The sequence below is a fragment of the Anoplopoma fimbria genome, chromosome 23 (genome assembly GCF_027596085.1).
Source record: "Anoplopoma fimbria isolate UVic2021 breed Golden Eagle Sablefish chromosome 23, Afim_UVic_2022, whole genome shotgun sequence".
Lineage (NCBI taxonomy): Eukaryota > Metazoa > Chordata > Actinopteri > Perciformes > Anoplopomatidae > Anoplopoma > Anoplopoma fimbria.
Genome location: NC_072471.1, coordinates 12,517,642 through 12,539,374, shown reverse-complemented (window position 1 = coordinate 12,539,374; position 21,733 = coordinate 12,517,642). Strand labels below are relative to the sequence as shown.

The following is a 21,733-nucleotide window of genomic DNA, read 5'->3' as shown; positions in this document are numbered from 1 at the left end:
TTTTGAAGACTCAAGTTTAGTATTACGGCCGTCACCAACTTGGTTTTTGGTTTGTCGCCATCTTGTTTTTTTGCAACAAGAAGTGACATGGTATGGTTCAAGCTAAGTAAAACGGAACACTGAATAAGACATCTTTGGTGACCAAAATGTTCAAGTTAACTGAACTGAAAAAACACTGTGAAGGAGTTACAATTGTAAGATGAAAACATGCGAAACTCTGAACCAGACCGGACAACACTGTGGTAGCCACCTGTCAAACACAAGGTAGCCACGCCCTCCAGCATACCCTGCTTAACCATCTGTTTTACTCTAAATAGGATCAGAATTTACTTAATGAACATCATGCTGTATTGAAGAAGACTTAAACTAAAGATTCAGACCATAAACTCATGTTTACAATGTTTACTCAGGTATTATATTAGGTCAGAAGTAGGGTCATTTTCTCATAGACTTCTATACAATCAGACTTTTTTTTGCATACAGAGGGGTCGACCCCTGATAGACATTCGTGACAGTGCAAATTTAAGGAACTTCACTTTTCAGAATCGGAGCCGGAGGTTGGTTTTACGGCTTATATTGGGACAATGTGGGAATTGGAATTTCTGTATATCACCTTTCATTATCAAATTAGCTACAAAAACAAAGCATCAGGCATTTTTGGAACATACTACTAAATTATTTTAAGCTTAAATAAAAAATCGTGTTTTTCATCTACATTTATGTAATGAGTATCAGCCAGGAGAAAATAAATTGTAAATGCCTGTGGGAAATTTTTTATAATTTTGATTCTTACTATTTTAGCAATAGGACTACTCACATTCAGGTAATTATTTTAGAATTTTTGGGCACACACGCTTAATTGGCAACAAATTGGACACGAACTCTGTTGAAAAAGGAGTGTCTTGAATAATTCATCAGACCTGGCTGTCCCCAGTGTTATTGTGTCTGTGTACCTGAGGGTCCTCTCAGGTTTCCTGTGCTGTTTGGGAGCCGCCTCCTCCTCCTCGTGCAGCCCTCCGTTCTGCCTCCCCTGTTCCTCCCTGGCCCAGCCTCTCTCATTCACCTGCACAGAAACAACCACGGGGACAGTGAGCAAAGGTGTGAGTGGTGGTTAGGCAGATGGGCGGAGTCTGGCATGTGACGTCGCCGGATGACTAATGAGAAAAAGCACCCCAAAACAAAATAACACAGAACAACAAATAACACAGCGTCCACTCCAGAATAACTACTGAGACAGGATTACCGAACATGTGATCACCATGGGAGTGTCTCCCACTGTATATTTTGTGTCTCTGACCATCATCAAAAACATCATTCAAGTCTTAGAAATTATAATCATTATGTGTCTGAGCACAATATGTACACTACCAGTGAATGTTTTCAAGCATCATTTATTATGAGCTGTAGCACCGAGGATGCATTTGTCTTATTGTTGATGCTATGTTGCAAAGCCTATGCATTTTAAACATGTTATAGGCTGAGCTGGCCTTTTTAGCAACACCTGTCTTAATAAACTCATTAGGACTCTTTTAAATTACTTATTGGTTTTAGGTCGTTGCAAAAATCTGAGATTTAGAAAACGGGTCAGCTCAAAAACTGAAAAAAGGCAATCTTTTATTACTATGAGGAATAAGAAACGTCACAAGAAATGTATCTGAACAGGGAAAGAGCCAAGAAACACAAGGTGTCTTTGGGCATCTTTGTTTACACTATTAAAGGCTCTTGAAACAGATCTTAAAACTGAGAGGAGCGCTCGTCAAAAGAGGTCAGATAGACATAGAATGTTAACAAAATAAAATGCCTTGTTCATAAGGGTGTTTTGTATGTCAATTTGTCAATACCTGCGGACAAATTTGAGATTTGTAATTGTTGTTTTCTAATTTTGGGGGTTCTAAAATGAACCTTGTCTAAAACATTTGAATGGAAGTATACACATGGTATGATGGCTCAATGATCTTATAAACACACAGTAAACACACTTATTATTTTAAATTCCATTATGTTCCTCTGCTGCAGAGAGTTTTTGGAGTGGAGTCTGTGTAATAAGTGTTGCTGCTCTCATAGCTGAGATGGAAGACATGCAGGAAAATACTGTGACCACTAAAACGTAGGCTCAGTTACCGCCAGTTTGCAAATGGTGCAAGCCACACTGTGACGACACGGGGTGTCTGGGTAATTTCAGCGTCTGGCTCTGATATATGAATCACAAAGTCAACAAGATAGCCTTATCAAAAGTATTATTTTGTGGCTTAATCTGGAAAGATTTCAGCTTACACATCTCCTTATAGATGCGTCAAGACACTGAAGGTACCCAGAGAGATTTTCTGTGCTGTGCATCACACTTCAACCATAAAGCTTACCACATGAATGATACCTCATTATCCTCTGAGTGTAGTATCTTAGATACCTCACTGTCCTCCTGAGAGTCATTTATGGACTTATTCTCTGAAGAATAATCTACATTATCATCCTCAGGTACCTCCTCAGCCTCCTCTGATGCTACCGAATCCTCCTCAGCCTCTGAATTGGTTGACTTGGCTTGGTTTGAAATCTCACTGACTACTGAATGTGTTTCTTCTTCAGCGAGTTCCTATGAAAAAGGTTTTATAGCAGTTCTTTGAAAGAGAGATCAGCGATTGCCTCGAAGATGTGCATTAGGAAGTGAAGAAATCAACGACCATACCTTGCTTTGCATTTTAGGTTCTTCAGTTGATTCCTACAGAAATCACATTTGCAGGGACTGTCAGTTATAACTATAATAATTATAACACAATAAATGGCAGAAATAAATGAAAAGGTGACTCACCTGTTCTCTCAAGTAAGACCTTCTTGGTTTGTCCTCCATCACCTCCACTTTCTGCTCCTCCTCCTCTTCATCAACACCCTCATCTTCTTCCTCTCCACCCTCAGGAGCAGCCTCTTCTTCCTCCCTCGGCTCCTCTCGCTTCTTCTCCTCTCTGCTTGAGCTGTACTCCTCTGTCTTCTCCTCTTCATCATCATTGTCACGGTAACGACCCCTGCGCCAGGAAGATGGCCTCTCCTCCTCTACGTTGTTTTTCTCCATGGCAATGCTGTCGCTGCCGTCCGTAGCGGTGGGGTCCAGCTCCTTTTGTCTATCCAGAGCCTCCATCATGCGCCTCTGCCGTCGCTCCTCACGTTTGGCCATGCGATCCAGCAGGGCCTGGTCCTCCTCGTCAACTCCGCCTCCTCCGTGAGAGCTGCTCACAGACACCGTCTCTGTCACACTAGAAAGAGAGAGAGGAGACAAACATTTCACTGATTGGTCTAAACTGAATGCATGATATCTCCTGTTACCATTGGCCTATAACCTCTAACAGTCCCATAGTTGTTTGGATGTGAGTAACTAATGTGCAGGTGATACTGAATGAGCATTTACTTGGTGACTAAACAAAACAGCAAAATAACCAAGCTACATTGACTCATTTGGGACTAGATCTCCGAGATGGCAAACAATGATAATTTAAAAAAAATTATCAATTCCCAAAACTCAACAAAAGCATACGCCCAGGAAAGTTTCTCAAAATTTACTGTATTCGTATCAGTTCGCTGCACTTATTGAATTTGTATTTGTTTACTGCACTTATCCTATTCGTAGTAGTTTGTAGCACTTACTATATTCGGATTAGTCTGTTGCAATTATTGTTTTCGTAGTAACTTGCCTCTGCACTATACTTTTGCTCTGGCTTATGCTTTGAGATGCTTGTTTAAGAAAGGAGATGCACTTATGACTTCTGGTGACTAGTAGTTCTCTTGAATACCTATGTTGAATACACTTCCTGTAAGTCGCTTTGGATAAAAGCGTCTGCTAAATGACTGTAATGTAATGTAATGTAATGTAAAATGTTGATCAATTGCATGACTGTGACTTGCCACTAATACCCCCAAAAAAGGTGCTGAAAAATAAAAACAATGTTCAAGCAAACCTTTTCTGGGTTGCAAAAGGAAATCAAAGAGCAGCCACATCAGTCAGTCATTTAGCCAGTATGTGGAGAATGCTGACAGCTGGCTGTATTGAGAGGCCTTTACCACAGATATTCTTTAAAATAAACTATTGGTCAGGCCTCAAAATAAACAGAAAATGAGTGAATTTCCCCGAGCTTCCAGGTCTTAAGTTACATTTCATCCTTCCTCAATAGATCTTTTGTACATGCAAGAGGAAAAGTCAAGGATTTACCAAATTCAAAATGATTCCTCCTCTGGGAATCATGAAAATCTGTACAAAAGTTCACGATATCTACAAAATAGTTGTTTTTATATTTAAGTCTTAACCAAAGTGTTGGACCTTTTCCTACTGACCATCTGCATAGCTAAAAACTATGTATTTAATATCTCTTTCAATCGATCAAACACTATCCACCTCACTCCAAACAGCATGACTCATAAAATTCTGACCTAAAAGTCTGGCAAACATTATCCTTGCATCTACTCAATCGACAATGGATATTTATCACTGGGTCCTTTCTCAGCATTCTCCTGCACAATCCCGTTGTTGTTTGACCGGCCCAGGACGTATCTCTGAGCTCATAGAGGGGAAACATTCATGGCCACAAAGAGGTGTCTGTGTTGCTAGATGTCAGAGCATCCCACCACTGCCACTGTTGCCAAGACAATTGATCTAACAGGGGCTCTAGTAAGGGCGACACTACGTATCTAAAGATTTTGGAGGATGGTGTTGGTTTTGTTTTGCCTTATCGAAACCCCCCCAAAATAATAAATAGTGCAAGGAATTAATAAAACTGTGTTTTTTATCTGCTCTAATCTCTGGCTAACTACCTCAATACATTAGTGACCAAGTGATACCTCTAATGGTTGTGGGAAATAAACATTTTTTTAAATAAATGAACAGTTCATGACTACTACATCCACTGTGCAGCTGTACCTGGATGCTATCAAATTTTAGACGTTGGCATCTGTCCTGTTTTTTATTGGATTTGGGCCAGGTAAACCACATGTTACCTGGGATACCTGACATATTATTAGCCACATTGGTTAGTCTTCACCCTAAAAGTCTTGAAATATTAAAAGTGAAAACACAATATCTGAGCCAGACAGGGTTATGCTAGAACTAAATAACTGACTTCCCAATATCACATTTTTTCATCAAGTGCATATCTAAAATCTCTCTCATGTTTAAAAATAAATAAATAGCTACAGCTAATAACATTTCCCAGAAACAGTTGTCATATAAGCTTGACAAATTTATACCTGCCTGCCAGAAATAATAAGGATAGTTTATTTTATTTCTATCTGAAATCGAGGACCCCCTGTTAAAAAATAATCAGAATAACTTTGAAAAAGGTAAATCTACCATTGTAAACTACATATTTCTTGTGCAAGAACGAAAAGCTTGACAAATATCAACAGTTGCTGAGAGCTCACCAAAGTCTCAATTGTTTTATGAAAGAATAAAACTTCCCACTGCCCAGGAGTCTTCAAATAATTGTAAAAAAAAACCAAACTACAATATACTTTAAAGCAGAAGTTGTGAAATTAGTTTTGGGGAAATTCTCCTGAGTTGACTTACACTGGGCCGGGGGATATTATAGTGACAGTTTTCCTCCTTAACTTGTTACTCTTTGCCACCTCAGCTGGACCAAATTTGGGAGCTATTCGGTCGGCTGTTGACTTTATATTTGCCACAGACAGAAGCTGTGTTGCTTTATGTGTGTCACCTGTGGCTGTTGGTTATGACCAGACTGTCTGGAAGTCCGCTGGGCTCCTCACTCTCCCTGCCCTTCATCCTCTCCTGGCGTGCCCTGCGCCTCCTTTCGCGGGCTGCCTCCTCTTCATCATCATCATTCCTAGCCAACCTGAGGGAGACAAGAAAGGATAGAAACTGTGAGGACACAAAGCTTCAACTCAACTTTCAACTCTTCACCCCCAGTCTCCCCTGCCTTGATTTAAGTTACCGATTAAAAACTTCAAAGTGAACGATTCTTTAAATTGGACCGTAATCATTGTAGTGACCCAACCTGGTGGATTTGTCTGAGCTATTTTCTCTTCTTCTCTCCTATCAAGCTGACCTGTCAGCTGTGCAACAACTAGTACTTCTTATCGTGGCTGCAGTTTCCACAAGCTGATAAAAACTCAGTTCAGAGACACGGCTTGGCTGAGGATAAGATGGAGCCAGAGAAACAGTGCTTCTGGGCCCACAGCTTGTACTGGTCTGGTCAGTGTTAGAACACAGCTAACTGTATGAGTGTATTTATGCAATGCAAAACAACCACCAACCTTAAAAGTGTATATTTCTACATGGGATTTTATGTAATATTAATTTTCTTGTGATAAAAACTAAAGTTAAAAAAATATCTTGTGTCAAAACAACTTAGAGATACATGGAGTGAACTTTGTTTTGTAGATACTGTCTCTTGTTTTAATAAAATTCTAGACACAACCTCAGTTTTGCTGAAACACCCATTTCAGCACCTTTTCAGTTAAAAACAATAGTTTGACAATTTTGGAAATACACTTGTTTGCTTTCTTGCAGAGAATTAGAAGATTGATTCAACTCTCATATCTGTACGCAAAATATGAGACCACAGGGAGCAAATGAAAACAGCTAGCCATGGTTCTGCCCAAATGTAAAATGTAATCTGCTTATCAGCATCTCTAAAACTAGAGATCTTGTGATCTAATCTAATACATTGACACCTTAGATCCATTTCTTTAGTTGGCCGTTTCCCCCTGTTGACGTCTTTATGCTAGGCTAAGCTAACCGGCTGCTGGCTGTTGATGTGTATTTAACTGAGAGATATGTGAGCGGTATCAATCTGTTCATCCAATTCTCAGCAAGAGAAAAAAAAGTTTATCACGTTGAAAATTGGTGAAGGCAGCTTAAAGATATTGCTGTTGACACAATCTCAGTGTAGCTGATTAACAACACAAATATAGTTTATTTGTTTTACAACCTAAGAATGCATGCATGTATTTAATTATAGGAAAATGTAACCCTTTAATGATTCAACAGTATGAAACTCAGTTCCCTGTTGGTGAAGTATTTTTCCTTCATACTATGCTGGCCAAGCATACAGTAGATGAATCAAGTTCACACCAGGTCATGTCTAACATATCATAAATAAAAATCAGTTTTTTGCATTAGACGCTAGGAATTTGAAAACTGCTTCTTTCTACTCTCTTCATCTTGCCCTGTCACTAACAGCGATAAATCCATTGTAAAAACAAACCGGCCATATCCTTAATAGCGCAAAATCTAAAGCAGACATGCAGTGGATTATGAATGTCTTTATTAAAAGCAGTGGTTTAAGTAACGGGTGCGGCTGCATACAATCATGAACACAACTCTATTGTTCACAATCTAGTTGGCTAGTGAACTACTGTATATGTATGTGCTTAAATTTGATTGAAAGCAACAACAAGACCTTTCACTGGAGCAAAAAATCTGAATGTCTATCAGAAATGGAAGTAGACATGGTTAAGGAAAAGGGCTACACCCAAAAACACACCCCGTAAAGTATGATTGATGTTGTATCATAAATCCAAGCATCATAAACTGTGGATATCTTACATCCGTACGACAGTTTTTCCTTTTATTCCAAAGTATCAGATTGGTTTCCAAACTGCTGTGTTTCTGGCCACCTGACATCTATGAACTCAGCTCCATGCTTGATCTGTGTTGCCCCGACTGACCTTTATACTCCCACTGCTAACCACATGCCTAGCTACCTGACATCACAGCGCTGCCTTTGAGGTTGGCCAGCAAAGCGTGCTATTGCATGTTAATTGCAACATGTGTGGTGAGCCGAGCTAAAGCTGCTTTGGTTTATGTGAGGTTTTACAGCTTGTGAACAACAGTTTCCTTCTTCCTTTCCTTCCCCTCTGCTGTTCTTTCCGTCTCCCGTTTTTTCTTTCTCTCAGATGAGGAATGTTGTCATAACAGAGCAAATTAATCTGTTAACGCCCAAGATGGACCTACGGGACAGTGACATCAGTGACGTCAGGCAATGATTTACACATGTGAGTGTGTGCTAAGTACTGATAATTCAGCAATTTTAAGTGTATAAAACTGTTACTATCCATATCAGTTTGACTGTTTTCAACCTTAAAGATAGTTTATGTAGAACCATCCACTGTGGCCACAAGTTACAATGACATTATACAGTATAATGGTGAATGCTAAAAGTTAGCATGACAAAGCACAAGTAGAGGACAGTCACAAAGTCAGCACACTGACTCTGTAAGAATATCGATCCTAAATTTGCAAACATTAGCTTACATTAACCACAATGAGCTACGGTTCATATCAGACCAAGCAAAGCTGCAACAAACAAACAAACAAACCCCGGTGGGAATTGAAGTGAGAAGTATTTTATTGCTTACTAATTCAACTTTTTGTTTTTAAACCGAAAAAAGTGTTATTTCTTCTTTCAAAAGTTACATAGTCTTGCTTTAAATATACCCTTCCAAATATATATATTTTTTCCATTCCATGGACTTCAATTGAGTACCCCTGCATTAGAGAGTACATTAACTCTTATTTAAAATGCCAAAGTGAAATGTTGGTTCTGTGAAAAAAAAAGTTGCGAAACAAAACAACTTCCTTAACTCCCAGAGGGCTGCGCCATCCCAGAAACAGCCCCAAATGTCATGAGAAAGAGAAAAAGACAACAACTAAAAATGGAACAAAAGAGTCCTTGGTGGCGGTGAAGACGACAATCTCAGGGTTAAAGATTCCTCAGCAGGAGAGAAGAACAAACTCCTAAAAGCTGAATTAGCATTCCTGTCAATCACAGCCTTGGCTAGAGAGGCGTACACAACCAAAGCCCTGATTTAATATCCCTTTCCTTACCTAGGCCCCAAACTCTATCAGCATACTGACACAGAAATATGGAGATAGGGGGAAGCGGGGATAGGGAAAGAAAAAAAGAGAAAGAGAAAGTGAAATGGAGAGTGAGGATAAAAAGGAGAAGTGGGAAATGAAAATCGGGAAAGGAAAGGGCGTGCACGATAATGGAAAAAGGAGTAATCTACAGGTTTATTCATACACGACACCTTTTCCTGCTCAGATTGATGTGCAGCCACAGTTATAAACTTCAGGTATGTGGGAATATAGCATGCAACAGATGTCCTTTTCTATGGTGGCCAAGTACAGTATGTAAGGAAAGAACACTGCACACAGTATTGTCTGACTGCTAATATGCACTGAGTTTTTGATGAGGCAGCTTTGTATTTTCACACAAGAGCATAAATTCCCCAAATGTTTTTTAAGTTTTTTGCTGCATAATACAGTAAAGCTGATTTAGGCAGGATTCCTCATCCACAGTAACTCGCGTGAAAAGCACCAGCACCCAAAATATCGCCATCAGCGAGCATATTAGGGAGAAATATGTCCAAATATTTTCTTTACAGCAAAATATCTCAGCAATGTCAGTGAAAACAATTTGGGAAAAGCCCATGAGAAAAGACTTCTTCACCCCTCCTCAAGAGCAGAAGGACGGAGGGAAGGGAGGGAGAAAAGTGGAGAGGAAGATCGAAAAAGAAAAGCTGCTGTGAACAAAGGGGAGGGGAGAGGAGTAAGGGATGGTGAGGGAGGGGGATAGGAAGAGGGAAAGAGGGTGGGGGCTCTTCTTACACTGTCAGAAATGCTACCCATTCCCACGCTGGCCTCTCTGGACTATTTCCCTTCCCTTCCTACTGCTGGCCCAAAGAACCACAACGTCCCCCGTCTGTCTCTCTTCCCCACCCTGCGCTCTGCTGGGCCGGCTCCAAGAATACACAATGTTAAAATTCCCCTAGACTGCATTTAAAACATAAAAATAACATTGTTCACTTGTGGGGAGTAAAAGAGAAAGATTAGGCTTAGAGAAATCAGTAGCAATAGCTTTACTCATTTCTAAGATGATTTTGTGAGCAAGAACTTAACATACGTTGCTTAACCTCTCCCTCCCTATCGCTATCCCTTTATCCGTTTCTCCCTCTCTCTTCCTGACAGAACCAACAGGTTTACGATGCAGGACAGGGTCATGTTTGGAACGGTCCATTCACTCAGGGCGTGGATTGTTTGCATGGCTCATTCATGGAGGATGGGTGTTATTTCCTTGGCCCTTCCTGCTCTCTCAGGGGGAGTGGACAGCACAGATGTAAAGAATGAACAGGGGTGGAAGAAGAGGATGTTGGAGGGAGAATATTAGAGCTGGAGAAGGAACAGGACACTGAGAATGAGATGAAGAGCAAGAGATCGGTTGAGGGGGAAGAGGGCAAGGATGTGGATTTAAAAATGTAAGTGGAAGAATAAGATGAAAAGTGAGAAGCAAGGGGAAGATCAAAATAAGGAAGATGTGAAAGTAAAACTGCAATGAGGAGAAGGTTTGGAGGAGATTGGGAAGGAATAGGAAAAGGGTTGAAAATTAAAGTTGATGTAGGGGGAGGATGACAGGGAGGAGAAGGGAGAAGAAGAAGAAGAAGAAAGACAGTGACACCCAGGGGAGAAGAAGAGGATAGAGGGGACGCATACAGAACGAGAGGAGGAGATGGAGTATGACAAGAAAGACGGAGGAGACCGAGGGAAATGGCAAAAATAGACACTTCCTAAAAAGGACATCAAAGAGTCCCCATCAACATTGTATATTTAGCAAAGTTTTGAATTAATTGCATTAAACTTTAAAATGTTTTTTTCATCATTTAAGGAAACACACCTATTCGCTTACTCACAGAGATTTAGATGGTAAAATTGATTCCAATCTCGTGTTAGTGCAATAAGTAGGAAGTTACAGTCTGGCTAGACAGTTAGCTTAGCTTAACATAAAGACTGAGAGGACAGGATTTAAACTGCACAAAAGGTCTAAAACAACTAGGGGTTATGCGCTGAACTTTTCTTGGCTGGCTGCAGTAACTACAGTGGAATTAATCTTAATTAACTCACAGTGAATCAAAGTATTTCCCAAATACTTTAACTGCCCCTTTAACTGTCCAACATACAACAGTGATGACTCATCCATGTGGTGGTGCCGAATATCTATCTAAGTGCAATGTGTTTGTATTCAATGAACTGCTCCAGCTGCAGGCAGTAACAACAATGTGTACTATCACAAAAGAAGACTATTTCTAGCTGAAGCAGATAGCCTTTGGTCAGTGATTTACTGGGAAAATTCCACATCCATGTGCTCTCTTAGGAAAAAGGAGAAAAAAAGAAGCAGACGAGACATTCCTGTGTGTTTCATTGAACAGAGACGTAGTATAGAATGATGAGCTGGGGAACTAAAGAGCATGAGAGAGTGTGAGTCTATGCAGAGCAGAAAACCATGTGTGTGTGTGTGTGTGTGTGTGGCTTTACTGACTAGAACTAGAAGTGAATTGAAGCCCATTGCGCACCTCTATGTAAACAATCATTTTCAACTATAACCGAGGCTGATGTAAGACAGAACAGGGACGGCTTGGCTGTTCACACACACACACACACACACACACACACACACACACACACACACACACACACACACACACACACACACACACACACACACACACACACACACACACACACACACACACACACAGTTGAAGATCATAAAAGAAAATGGGAGCCTGTCAAACCGTCATCACCTGATGCTGATCCAAACACAGCAACACACGCACGCTAAAGCGAACAATTGCACCGTTAACTGAATAACTGAATGCATGCATTCACCTGCACATGCACACACCAACATGCATAAGTAAAACACATATACAAAGACTATGGGACAAATACACACACACACTCTCTCTCTCACACACGGACAACCTCACTGTCCCAGCATGTAGGAAACAGCTCATGGAGACCTGGCCAGTAAACACTTATAATAGCCAGGAATTTGGCATTCCTACAGCCGTTATTATATGGCCCCACACTCTCCCTCCGTCTCTCCGTCTTCTCACAGCGTGCTCAGTGATGGTTGAATGGAGGCAGGCCAATGAGACAACATGTGGTTTTGACTAGTCCAAACAAGAGGGGCATGTAAATATTGATTGTTTCAATATATTGGCAGAAATGGAAACAGTGCAGAGATGTAATCTTTTATCAATAACAGGAGCGGCGTGTCGCCTGCCAGTTGAAATGATTGCTTCACGGACCAAATAAACAGTCATGAACAAACTCTTGCCGAGCCAAAAATGTACATGTCAGAGGCGCTTACAACTCTTACTATTTTTCACTCATGGTCCATTTCTCTTTCAGTCAGTCAGTCCTCATCTCGTACCTCTGTAGGCTCTTCTCAGTCTACATTTTCTGCCAAATTCCGTCTTCTCCGTGTAGCATAAACAAACCAAAACTGCATAAAATAATTCTATCAGCAGGGGTTTTATGGGAGTTTTAAGCCATGAAACATAACACCAGCATTAACCTTCACTTCAATCAGCTATTCATCGGGGGAAACGAGGCTTAAAATGCTAAAAGAAGTGAAAACGAAAAAACGCCAAGAGGGAGAACATTGTATAGCTGTTAATCAAAATCAAAATGTAAAGCATCTTTACACCAAATTGATACCCAAAACATGTTCTAAGGTTACAAAGGCTGTCGATAATGTTGCTATGGAAGTAGTATGTTATGATTAAGTTGGTCATAAAATCTCCTCACCCAGATATTTCCCTCAGGACTAGGTGGAGACCAAAACAAAGCTAAAAGGATAGTGAATACTGGACTTACATTAGGCTAGCCGCCAGAAACACAACTCCAAATGACTGACAATGTTGTTCTATATCTACTGAATGTGTTAACATGAAAATGTCAGCTAACATGTTGCCATGTCAACTTTATTAAGTGATAATATTGTATGTCCATAAAATAAGATAAGATAAGATAATCCTTTATTAGTCCCGCAGCGGGGACATTTACATGTTGTGTTATATGTCTTGTTCCACTGCTCTGAAGTGAACCAAAAATATATGTAATGTAATGGTGACACTGTTTTTAAACTAACACAAAGACCCAGTCTCATTGGCATTTATGTACTGCAATTTCTTGTTACTTATCAGCTGATATATATTCTGATATATTTCTCTAATAAGCTATTTATTAGATTTATCCGTCTGGCTTTACTCATTACCCAGAATAAATAATTAGAAGAGTGAAAAGACCCTTGTTGGTCTCCTTGTAATATCCCTATGGAGATAACCTTGGCACCATCCATACAGCACACACAAGCTGGCAGACCCTTTATTGTCTATGTTTGGATGAATGACTTAACCCTCGATTTTATCACCTAATATATCTCCTTCACTATTGTGCATGGTATGCACAGTTTTCAGATATCCTTTTGCTGTTTTACCTTGAGCAAAGGGCCTTGTTCATCACTAAGGTAAAATGCTGCACACGTCGTCTTTGTGTCATAGAAACATTATCATAGAGGAACATCTATGCATTCAGCAGTGGTCAGACCTATGTCAGCTTGTTTTTTCCATTAGGGATGATAACTGGCTCTTACAAAACTCTTCTCACAGATACATCAAACAGGCGAGTGACCTTGACCAGTATCTGCATCCACATCAACCTCATCCTTAATTGGAAGGGCTGCAGTACACATGGAGACATTTTTTTGGAAAAGGCTCTATAAAATGCCTCCTTGGCACACTATGTATCAAGTTCTCACAATAAAACCTCCCTTTTACTAGATTTGATTACTGCACTTGCCTTGTTACCGCTCAATCAATTTGTTGAAATGAACTTTAGCTCAATCAATTTCTTCCATTGAATCTGAGAGAGTTCACAGGCCACGGTGTATGGGAGAGAAAATTGGAAATGGGGGAGGGAGGGCGTGATTGAACATTCTCACTTAAAGGTCATCTCTTTGCTTATCAGATTTCTTATCAACCCCTTTTCTTTTTTCTTTTAGCCTGTGTCGGGGAAGCCAATATTTGCTGAGCAATGTTTTTAAAGACTTAGAGGAGGGTCTAAGCCATTAAAGCTGGCTCCCTCCGGTTCCAACTTGGCATGAACATCAGAGCTGTTGATGTGCGTTGACAACCAGAGCCTCATTATACAACACAGGCTGCTCCCTTAGCTTCACACAACCTAAGTAGTAAGATCTTCACTGACAAGTTCGGCAGCTGCAACTACTAATGAATCTGTTTTTAGAGGGCTGACTTTTAAAACACTCTCTGCTTTGCAAGAGCATTAGTTGGATAATCCTGGAGAACTAATCTGCAAACGTGAATGACCTACAACCAAATGGGTTTTACCGTTCGGCCTCCAGGCGCATCTCCTCCCGCTTCTGCCTCCTCAGCTCCCGGCGCCGCTCAAAGTCCATTTCCTCCATGATTGTGCCCTGAGGGATGACATCATCAGACACAGACACATTCATTTAGTCAATTTCAGGAAGGCTGAGAGAAAAACAAAGACAAGAACACATTCATTTAAGTATCCTGAGAGGGCAAAAACTACTTGTTCACCAGTCAAACAAAGCCTTAGTTTTCTGATATCTGGTTTTAAAGTACTGTATTTAAACATTTAGGGGATTAACAGGAAATGAGTCATGCATTTAATCCAGGGTTAACGTTACAGCCATATCACAGCTGTAATATGCTACTCTTAATGCAAACAGAACATCCTACCGCTGCAGCTTCATATTAAAAGCACTAAAGAGGCAAAACACGGGGTGGCTTTTATTGTGAAGCAGCCACAGGAAGCACAGTGCATTTCCCTTTGTCACCGGGGTAGGCGCGATTCTTCATAAAAACTGTCGTTTTGGGGATTTGATGAGCATTGCGAAGAGAACAAGAACAGTTGAGTAGCTGCTCATTGAGTGTTTGCTGTCGTTTCTAACCGCTACTAAGCTTTCTGTAAGCACGGTTCTCGCCAAATCATCCACGATCGAAATCTTAAAGGATTACAACTTTGAGTGTAATCCATCTATTTCCACACAGTATTGACCAGAAGTGTGTAGTCATGTTTTTATGGCCTCAGCATTAGGTGAAAACTGCCTGACTGAAACTTATGTCCACAAACTCTGTTGAAAAACAGAGGAATGAGGCTGAAAATGATTGAAAAAAGAGCAGAGATACAGGAGGGAGAAGCCAACGCAGGATGTTAACTCAATCAGTTAGGAGCAACTCTCACTAAAAATACCCCACTAGGATATGTGACAGTGAGGACGGAGACCACCCAGGAGCTGCTGAGCCTCCCATCATACAACCACCAGCTACATCTTCTATACACAGGAGCAGAGTAAACACACTCTAGCTGAGCCCTTGAGAGAAGAAGACAAAGGTGCAAGAGAGTAACAAAAGGACAGCACTGAATAAAGTTGTATTTAAACCCTTTGTGGTGATACAACGCGAGTAGGAAAGCGTGGCAGAAAATAAGCGGTGTCAACAATTTTCTTGAAACAAATGAAGAACTTTGACTGTCATACCTTGAATAAGCCTTCAAACAATGTGTTTTCCTTCACACCATACCAGCTTTTCACAACGCTCTCTCCAAACAGATACAAAGCTACAACGTGTAGTAATAGTCTCCCACAGTCCGGCCTCAGCTGACAGAAAAAGGCAAATGCCTGTTTCCTTCCCCTCCCTGCTAGTCGTCCCTCCCTCCATCCCTCGGTGGCCTCCTTCCTTCTTTCCCTCAAGCTTATCCCCTCACTCCCCCCCTCCCTCTCCCGTCCTGTCTCTACTTCTCTCCCTATCTCTACTGCAAACCTTTCCTGTGTTGTTTACCTATGTACATGTCAGAGCTTGGCTAAACTCTCTATCAGGACATGACTTCAGCTTTCTGTGTCAGCATGCTTTTTCTTTCATCTGCAGCTGCATACAGGGGGGGCTGTCCAAGAGAGCCTCATTTTATACATGCACATCTGTAAATAAGTATGCATGCACACAAGCGTGTAGGTGCAACATTACAGCGTATGTGTGCATGCATTCACACTAAGCATGTACAGATGTACACAGGAAACACACGGACAGGGGAGAAATGCTAAAAGTAACCATGACTCTGAAGGATCCTCCTTACCCTCACCCTCCCCACTGCATCTTCTCACCCAGTCTCCTCCCCCCTGTGAGCCTGTACAGTAAACACAGCCTCGTCTCCCCCGCATTACACTGTAAAAGCCTCAGAGGAGAGATATTTTAAACACCGCAAAAATTCACTCTCTATGTTTAGATGCACTTTAAGTGTAATTTGTGAAACGAAGGGAGGGTGGAGGCAATGGGCATGTGGGGCTATTCATACAACCCAAATTACGACGAAATGAGAGCAATAACGAAAACTGACAAGGCTTCCAAACATCACCAGTCTAATCACATACTTCCTAGAACCAGTGACGCCAAGGGAGACAAAGTTATTAGTAACACAAGCACTACAGCATATAAATTCAGAGTTATTTTTGAAAATAATGCGTCATTTATGCAGCTGAGAAGACTGCCTTTTCATTTGGTGTTAAGTTTTGTCTTAGCGAACATTTAAAACATGTCATTCACAAGAAAATTTGAATAAAAGTAGGTTTGTGAACACAATGATCACAGAGTGGAACAAGATTTCACATGAATAACAAACCTGAGAAAATTATATTTTTCAACCTGATAACTGATGTATGAATAGGTCTGTTTGATGAAAGAAAGACTGAATGCTGCACAGTCACATTGTCTTGTCTCCACATGGGAGAACACACCAAGCGTAGTGCAGAAGAGGAAGCCTGTGTCTTGCAGACAAGGCCCTCAGTAAGACGTAGAAATGTAACTGTTGTGTATATCACTGAAGGGACCACCCACACTTTGCAAAAGCTAACAGAGGCAGAACGAGAGGAAGACAGCATTCCATAAAGTTGAGCAACCTCAAGTAACAAGTTTTTGACATTTCAGACTTTTTACAAGTTTAGCCTGTCTTATCCTGTCCACCATAAAACCTCGTCTTCCTTCCTTCACTGCATCTGTCCTTTTATTCCACTATTTATCTCGAAAACTTGCATCCGTACATCTCGCCCCCCCCCTTCTTATTCTGTCTCACTCTTTTCTGCCCTCCTCCCCCTCTTTCTCTTTCCCCGTCTGCCTCAACCTTCTACAATGGCTATAATGACACATTTACCAGTCAAATTACTACCTGTCGAGACTGCCAGACCCTGGCACAGGACCCAGCGTCTAAGTGCCAGCCTCTTAAAAAGCCTTAAAAGCCAAGTTGATATTATCCCGACAGCCACTGGGATTACCCCACCTTATAATGCCTCTATCTTCTCACGAAGTCTTGGGTTAAAAGCACCAAAACAATGGGCCCCTATCGGCCCAATGAGGCACAAAGTAGATCAAGCAACAGTCTGGGAATAAGTCTGAAGAACAAAAATTGGCCAGCAGCACATCTATTTTTGGCTAGGTTGAAATGTTCCTGATGATGGCGTAGCATTCTGTGAGAAGAGAGAATTGCAGCTCTTTGGTCAGATTTGTTACTGTGATACTATCCACTCAAAACCTTTAGACAAACACATTAATCTCCCCATTATGGCTATGGAGCTATGCGAGGAATGCTCCTATTTAGCCTCTGATTTTAGCAGAGGGAACTTAAAAGAGCCTCCAAATTACTCATTCACATGCCAGATACAGGCAACTCCTCCTTTGGATCTCTTTTTGTGTGCAGTGAATGCTTTGGATGTTGAATAAAGAGAATCAACGTGAAGATAAACAAGTAAAAACTAGCTATGTGCTTGCCAGCTGTGAGATTGGCAAATAAAAGAACAATGGTGACTTGTTGCAGCTGGTGGTTACGAGGCTTAGTCACAAATCACATATAGTTTTAGTTTTTTTGTTAAAGTGACTTTTATGACAAATTGACACAATTTATACAAAAATAGCTATTCATTAGAATCTAAAATATGTTGGAAAGTGAAGCCTTTATTAAAAATATATATTTTTACATGAATCATCAATTCAAAAATATGATCCCACATAAGTAGGCTAATTGTTGACAATTGTAAAGAGAACAAGTTTACAGCCATGCTAGCAGCTGTTTGAAGCTTTGCTTGTAAGCTAATTGCTAACATCATCAAGCCAACATTGCTCACAATAAAAATGCTAACATGCTCATGTTTCGCAGGTATAATGTAAATCATTTTCCCCATCTTATTTAAGGGTGTTAGCATGCTAACATTTGCTAATTAGCACTAAAAAAAGGTGCAGCTACGGATGAAAGGAATGTCATTAAGACAAAAACAAAAGCATTAGAAACTGGAATTCTGGTTCATATACCTTTTGATTTTCATCTAAATGAAAAAGTGAAAGAGTAGGGCCATATACCTGCCAGCAGAAACCAAAGACTATAATTTCTGTATTTGCCCATATACCCTAAAAACTGAATGGTGCACTATTGCTGGTCCTGAGTTTATAGAAAAAGGACATTAAAGCAAAACACAGCCACGCTACATGTACTGCTGCTCTCCTCCCGGCCTCCAGAGGACCACACTGTTCTTTGGAGAGAGAAGAGGGGAGGAGAGGAGAGGAGAGGAGAGGAGAGGAGGAGAGGAGAGGAGAGGAGAGGAGAGGAGAGGAGTTGAATGTCTAGCAGCTATGGTGTCACAGCTGTGCCGGTGTCCAGGTGAAGAGAGGTATTCCAGGTATCTGGAATGTGAGGGCAACACTGGCACAAAGCCTGGTCTTTCTATTCTTTGCATCAATGGAAGAAAATATTTTGTCCACCTGCGGCAGTGGTTGGTATGTTGGAGAACTCATGAACCACTTCTACTCTTTAACAAGCAACATGCCGTTTGGTTTTTCAGAAATAATATGAATTATCTTGGAGACTAGATGACACAAGAGATTAAAACGCGATTGTGACTTTTGAAAATGAAAGTCAATTATATAAGAACAAATAATGTCAAATATTATTGATATAATAATGAATAAGCTATAAATCATGGGATATTGTGGGGGATATGGTCACTTAACTGTGAAAAGAGAGCAGCAGGATATAAGTATTTTGACAGCAGCTGTTGTCATCAATCAACGTTTAGTCAGCCAGAATAAGAATTAAAGGAGTCTATATAAAAAGTTGAAGACGAAAATACAATTGTATTCTCATTCTGACAAATTTGAGGCTTTTATTGTGACAGCCTCTCTTCAAATACTATCATGGGTCCACCATACTTGCATGGCACATTTGATTCACCTCTTTCCCAGCAGAAAGGACATGTCTCTTTCTCTGCTAGTGACCTTAGCCTAAAGTTGCTCTGCAGATGTATTGGAAACAAACTTAGTTATGTTTACATTCAGTGCTTTATGCATTGCTTGCCTCATAAAATGTTTTTTTCACATTGTCTAGCTAGCAGATTTTTTCTTCTCTGGTTTTGCTGCTGTATATCTCCCTATTGTACTACAGCACCACTAGTGCTCAAAATATTGTGAACCGTTTATTCCACCAAAGAACAGCCATGCTGCACATTTTCACCCCCACTGAAAGACAAAGTATTGCACTTAAGCACATCATTAAAGAACACATACTGGGAGACACTTTTCAAGTGTGAGTACGTAGGCGTTAACTGACACTGTGGTAATTTAACTTTTAACACTGACGCACTCCTCCATTTCCATGTAGCTATTGGACTACCTACGTTAAATTGACTATTTATGGATGTCTTTTTTTCGATGATATTTGGATGCTGACTTGACAGGAGATGAACAGACTTGCACTTAAACCAGAGAGGCAGAGGTCTATTGGTCTGGTCGCAGCTAAGATATATTTGGTATGTTTTGGCAAAGTAAGAATGAACATTTTTTATTTGTTTTATTACACAGATAAAGCTTCTGCAGAAAACCAGCGAGGAGGAGAGAAATAAAGAGAGAGCGATACTGCATGCCTGTAGGTAGTGCAAACTAACAGCTGTTTTGGCTAAGGCTCTGGGGACAGGTTGGGTAAATCTAACGTTTTCTGCAGGGGTAAGGAGGCTCCTGAGATTAGACTGACAGGGCTGTTAAAATATGTTCAGCCTGTGTGTGAGGGTGTGCGCATCACGATAAACAGTATTTAACAAACAGGATTTACTTTCATAAATTAGTGTGTGTTTTGTGTGTATTTATGTAAATGTGTGCGTGGAAAGTTTGCAGATGTGTAGAGGAAGTGCATAAGATGTTTTTTTGGTGTCTACCTTAAATGCGTGTGAGAACGTCATTGTATATTTTTACAAGTGTGATACTGAAAATGTATATAGCAACTGCAAGCACAGTATTTGTGCGTGTATGGAACAGCACATGCGTGGACATGTGTGATATCCATCACCACCTACAGTGCTGTGTTTGGAAAGCTGGCCTCGTGGTTGTGGTTCTCCGCGCTATGTGTCTCCTCTCACACGTCCTGGCTTCGGCAGCATTAACACGTTTACAGTCCCAGGATGCAGAGCGGCTGTGGATGAGCGTTCATAAATTCACTGGAGGTTTTTGGTGCATCGAGGCCAAGAACTTCTCTTTCTTTCCATCTCAGCACGTCCTTCTCTCAGCGTCATCTGTCATCTAAAGTCTCTTTCTCTGCCTGCCCATTAATGCCTGACCGACACATTGGTGGGCTGGTATTATTGACTAATACTGTGTATTGGTATATAATAGGGCTCTCACTGCTTATCTGAAATTTTAATAACTGCTTAAACCTTGGAAATGATTCAAAAATGTTCAATCTGTAATGATCTTTTCCTGTGTATAAGCACAACAGGTTGTGATCCAGCTGGAAGCTTTTCCGTCTGAACAACTGCAGTACACCAGGCTATTGTTGCACTTTTTGCTAACGCAAAAGAGAGACTGATAATAACGACACCGAACATTGTAGAAGTAGGGTGATTCAACACCATGGATGGAAAAATCATGGCTAAGGCTGTGTGCTAACTTGTAGTAACATGAGCTTATCATGAAAGCGTGTTACGTTGTCTTGTCTCTCAAGTAGAGCATCAGAGGCCCAGTTGAGTATTTCAATTTCTTCAAATTCAAAAATGTGTTTTCTCTCATTTGTGACGTAAAAAAGTGACAGTTCTAAGATGTAGGTAACAAAAATGCAGTAAAGAAATGCCAAAGATTTGTATGCAATATTTTTAAGAAGGCTTAAGAGGCTGTGTTTTTATATAAAAAAAAATATTACATGTTGGTTTTAGTTGTTGATACTATTAATACTATCCTAACTTGCTGTTAAATTAGCTGCTAGTGTTTAGGTGTAACTTTAAAATGCCCCACTAAGTAGGTATCTCTATATAAAGAAACCTCAACATTACTATTTGTTTGTTATATATTAATGTGAAAAAAATAAACGGCTGATTTTGTTGAAGTAGATTTCTTCTCTCCAGTATTAATATCATCCTCAAAAATCCATTATCGGTCGCCTGTTTCTTTAACTCTCACCCTTTTTTTTTTTACTGTCTTTATCTCCTCTTGGACCAGAATGCAGCAGCTTAGCCAACAGCTGCAGACTGTGTTCAGCTACAATATGAGAAGAATCGGTGTTGGCTATGAATTAAGTTAAGTAATTGGTTTACTAATGCCCATGCAGCCAAGCTTCTTTCTGCATTTGTCTGTGTCTGCATTTCATGCCGCAGTGTGAATATCAACCACAATAGCTTATGTTGTCAAAGCCGAGGTCTTCGGCTGCGACTATATATTTTAGGCAACATAAGAGGAGGCCAACTGCATCAGACCTCAGCTCAATCTCAATACCATCTGCTTTCCACTCACACTCTATGTCCTCCCAAGACAAATTTTTTAAAAGTGTGGCTTCGGCTCGAATGAGGAAAAATTTCACTGAGCATGAGCAGACACTATTCATAGGCAA

General features: G+C 40.5%; 1 protein-coding gene across 8 annotated transcripts in view; it reads right to left on the bottom strand.

Moving 5' to 3' along the window:
* The window catches only part of cald1a (caldesmon 1a), a 53,898-nt gene that overhangs the window by 15,152 nt on the left and 17,013 nt on the right, over positions 1 to 21,733 (bottom strand). For 5 of the 8 annotated variants that reach the window (XR_008532362.1, XM_054624271.1, XM_054624274.1 and 2 more), the window contains exons 1-7: positions 15,366 to 15,512; positions 14,194 to 14,279; positions 5,694 to 5,831; positions 2,807 to 3,245; positions 2,684 to 2,716; positions 2,480 to 2,590; positions 954 to 1,063 (exon numbers count right to left, since the gene is read on the bottom strand). Coding sequence is in view for 7 of the 8 variants with exons in the window: in XM_054624271.1 (XP_054480246.1) it covers positions 954 to 1,063; positions 2,480 to 2,590; positions 2,684 to 2,716; positions 2,807 to 3,245; positions 5,694 to 5,831; positions 14,194 to 14,270 (908 nt within the window). In the remaining variant the exon portion in view is untranslated. Of the gene's footprint in view, positions 1 to 953; positions 1,064 to 2,479; positions 2,591 to 2,683; positions 2,717 to 2,806; positions 3,246 to 5,693; positions 5,832 to 14,193; positions 14,280 to 15,365; positions 15,514 to 21,733 lie in introns of those variants that run through there. The other 3 variants (XM_054624272.1, XM_054624277.1, XM_054624278.1) reach the window with 3 other exon arrangements.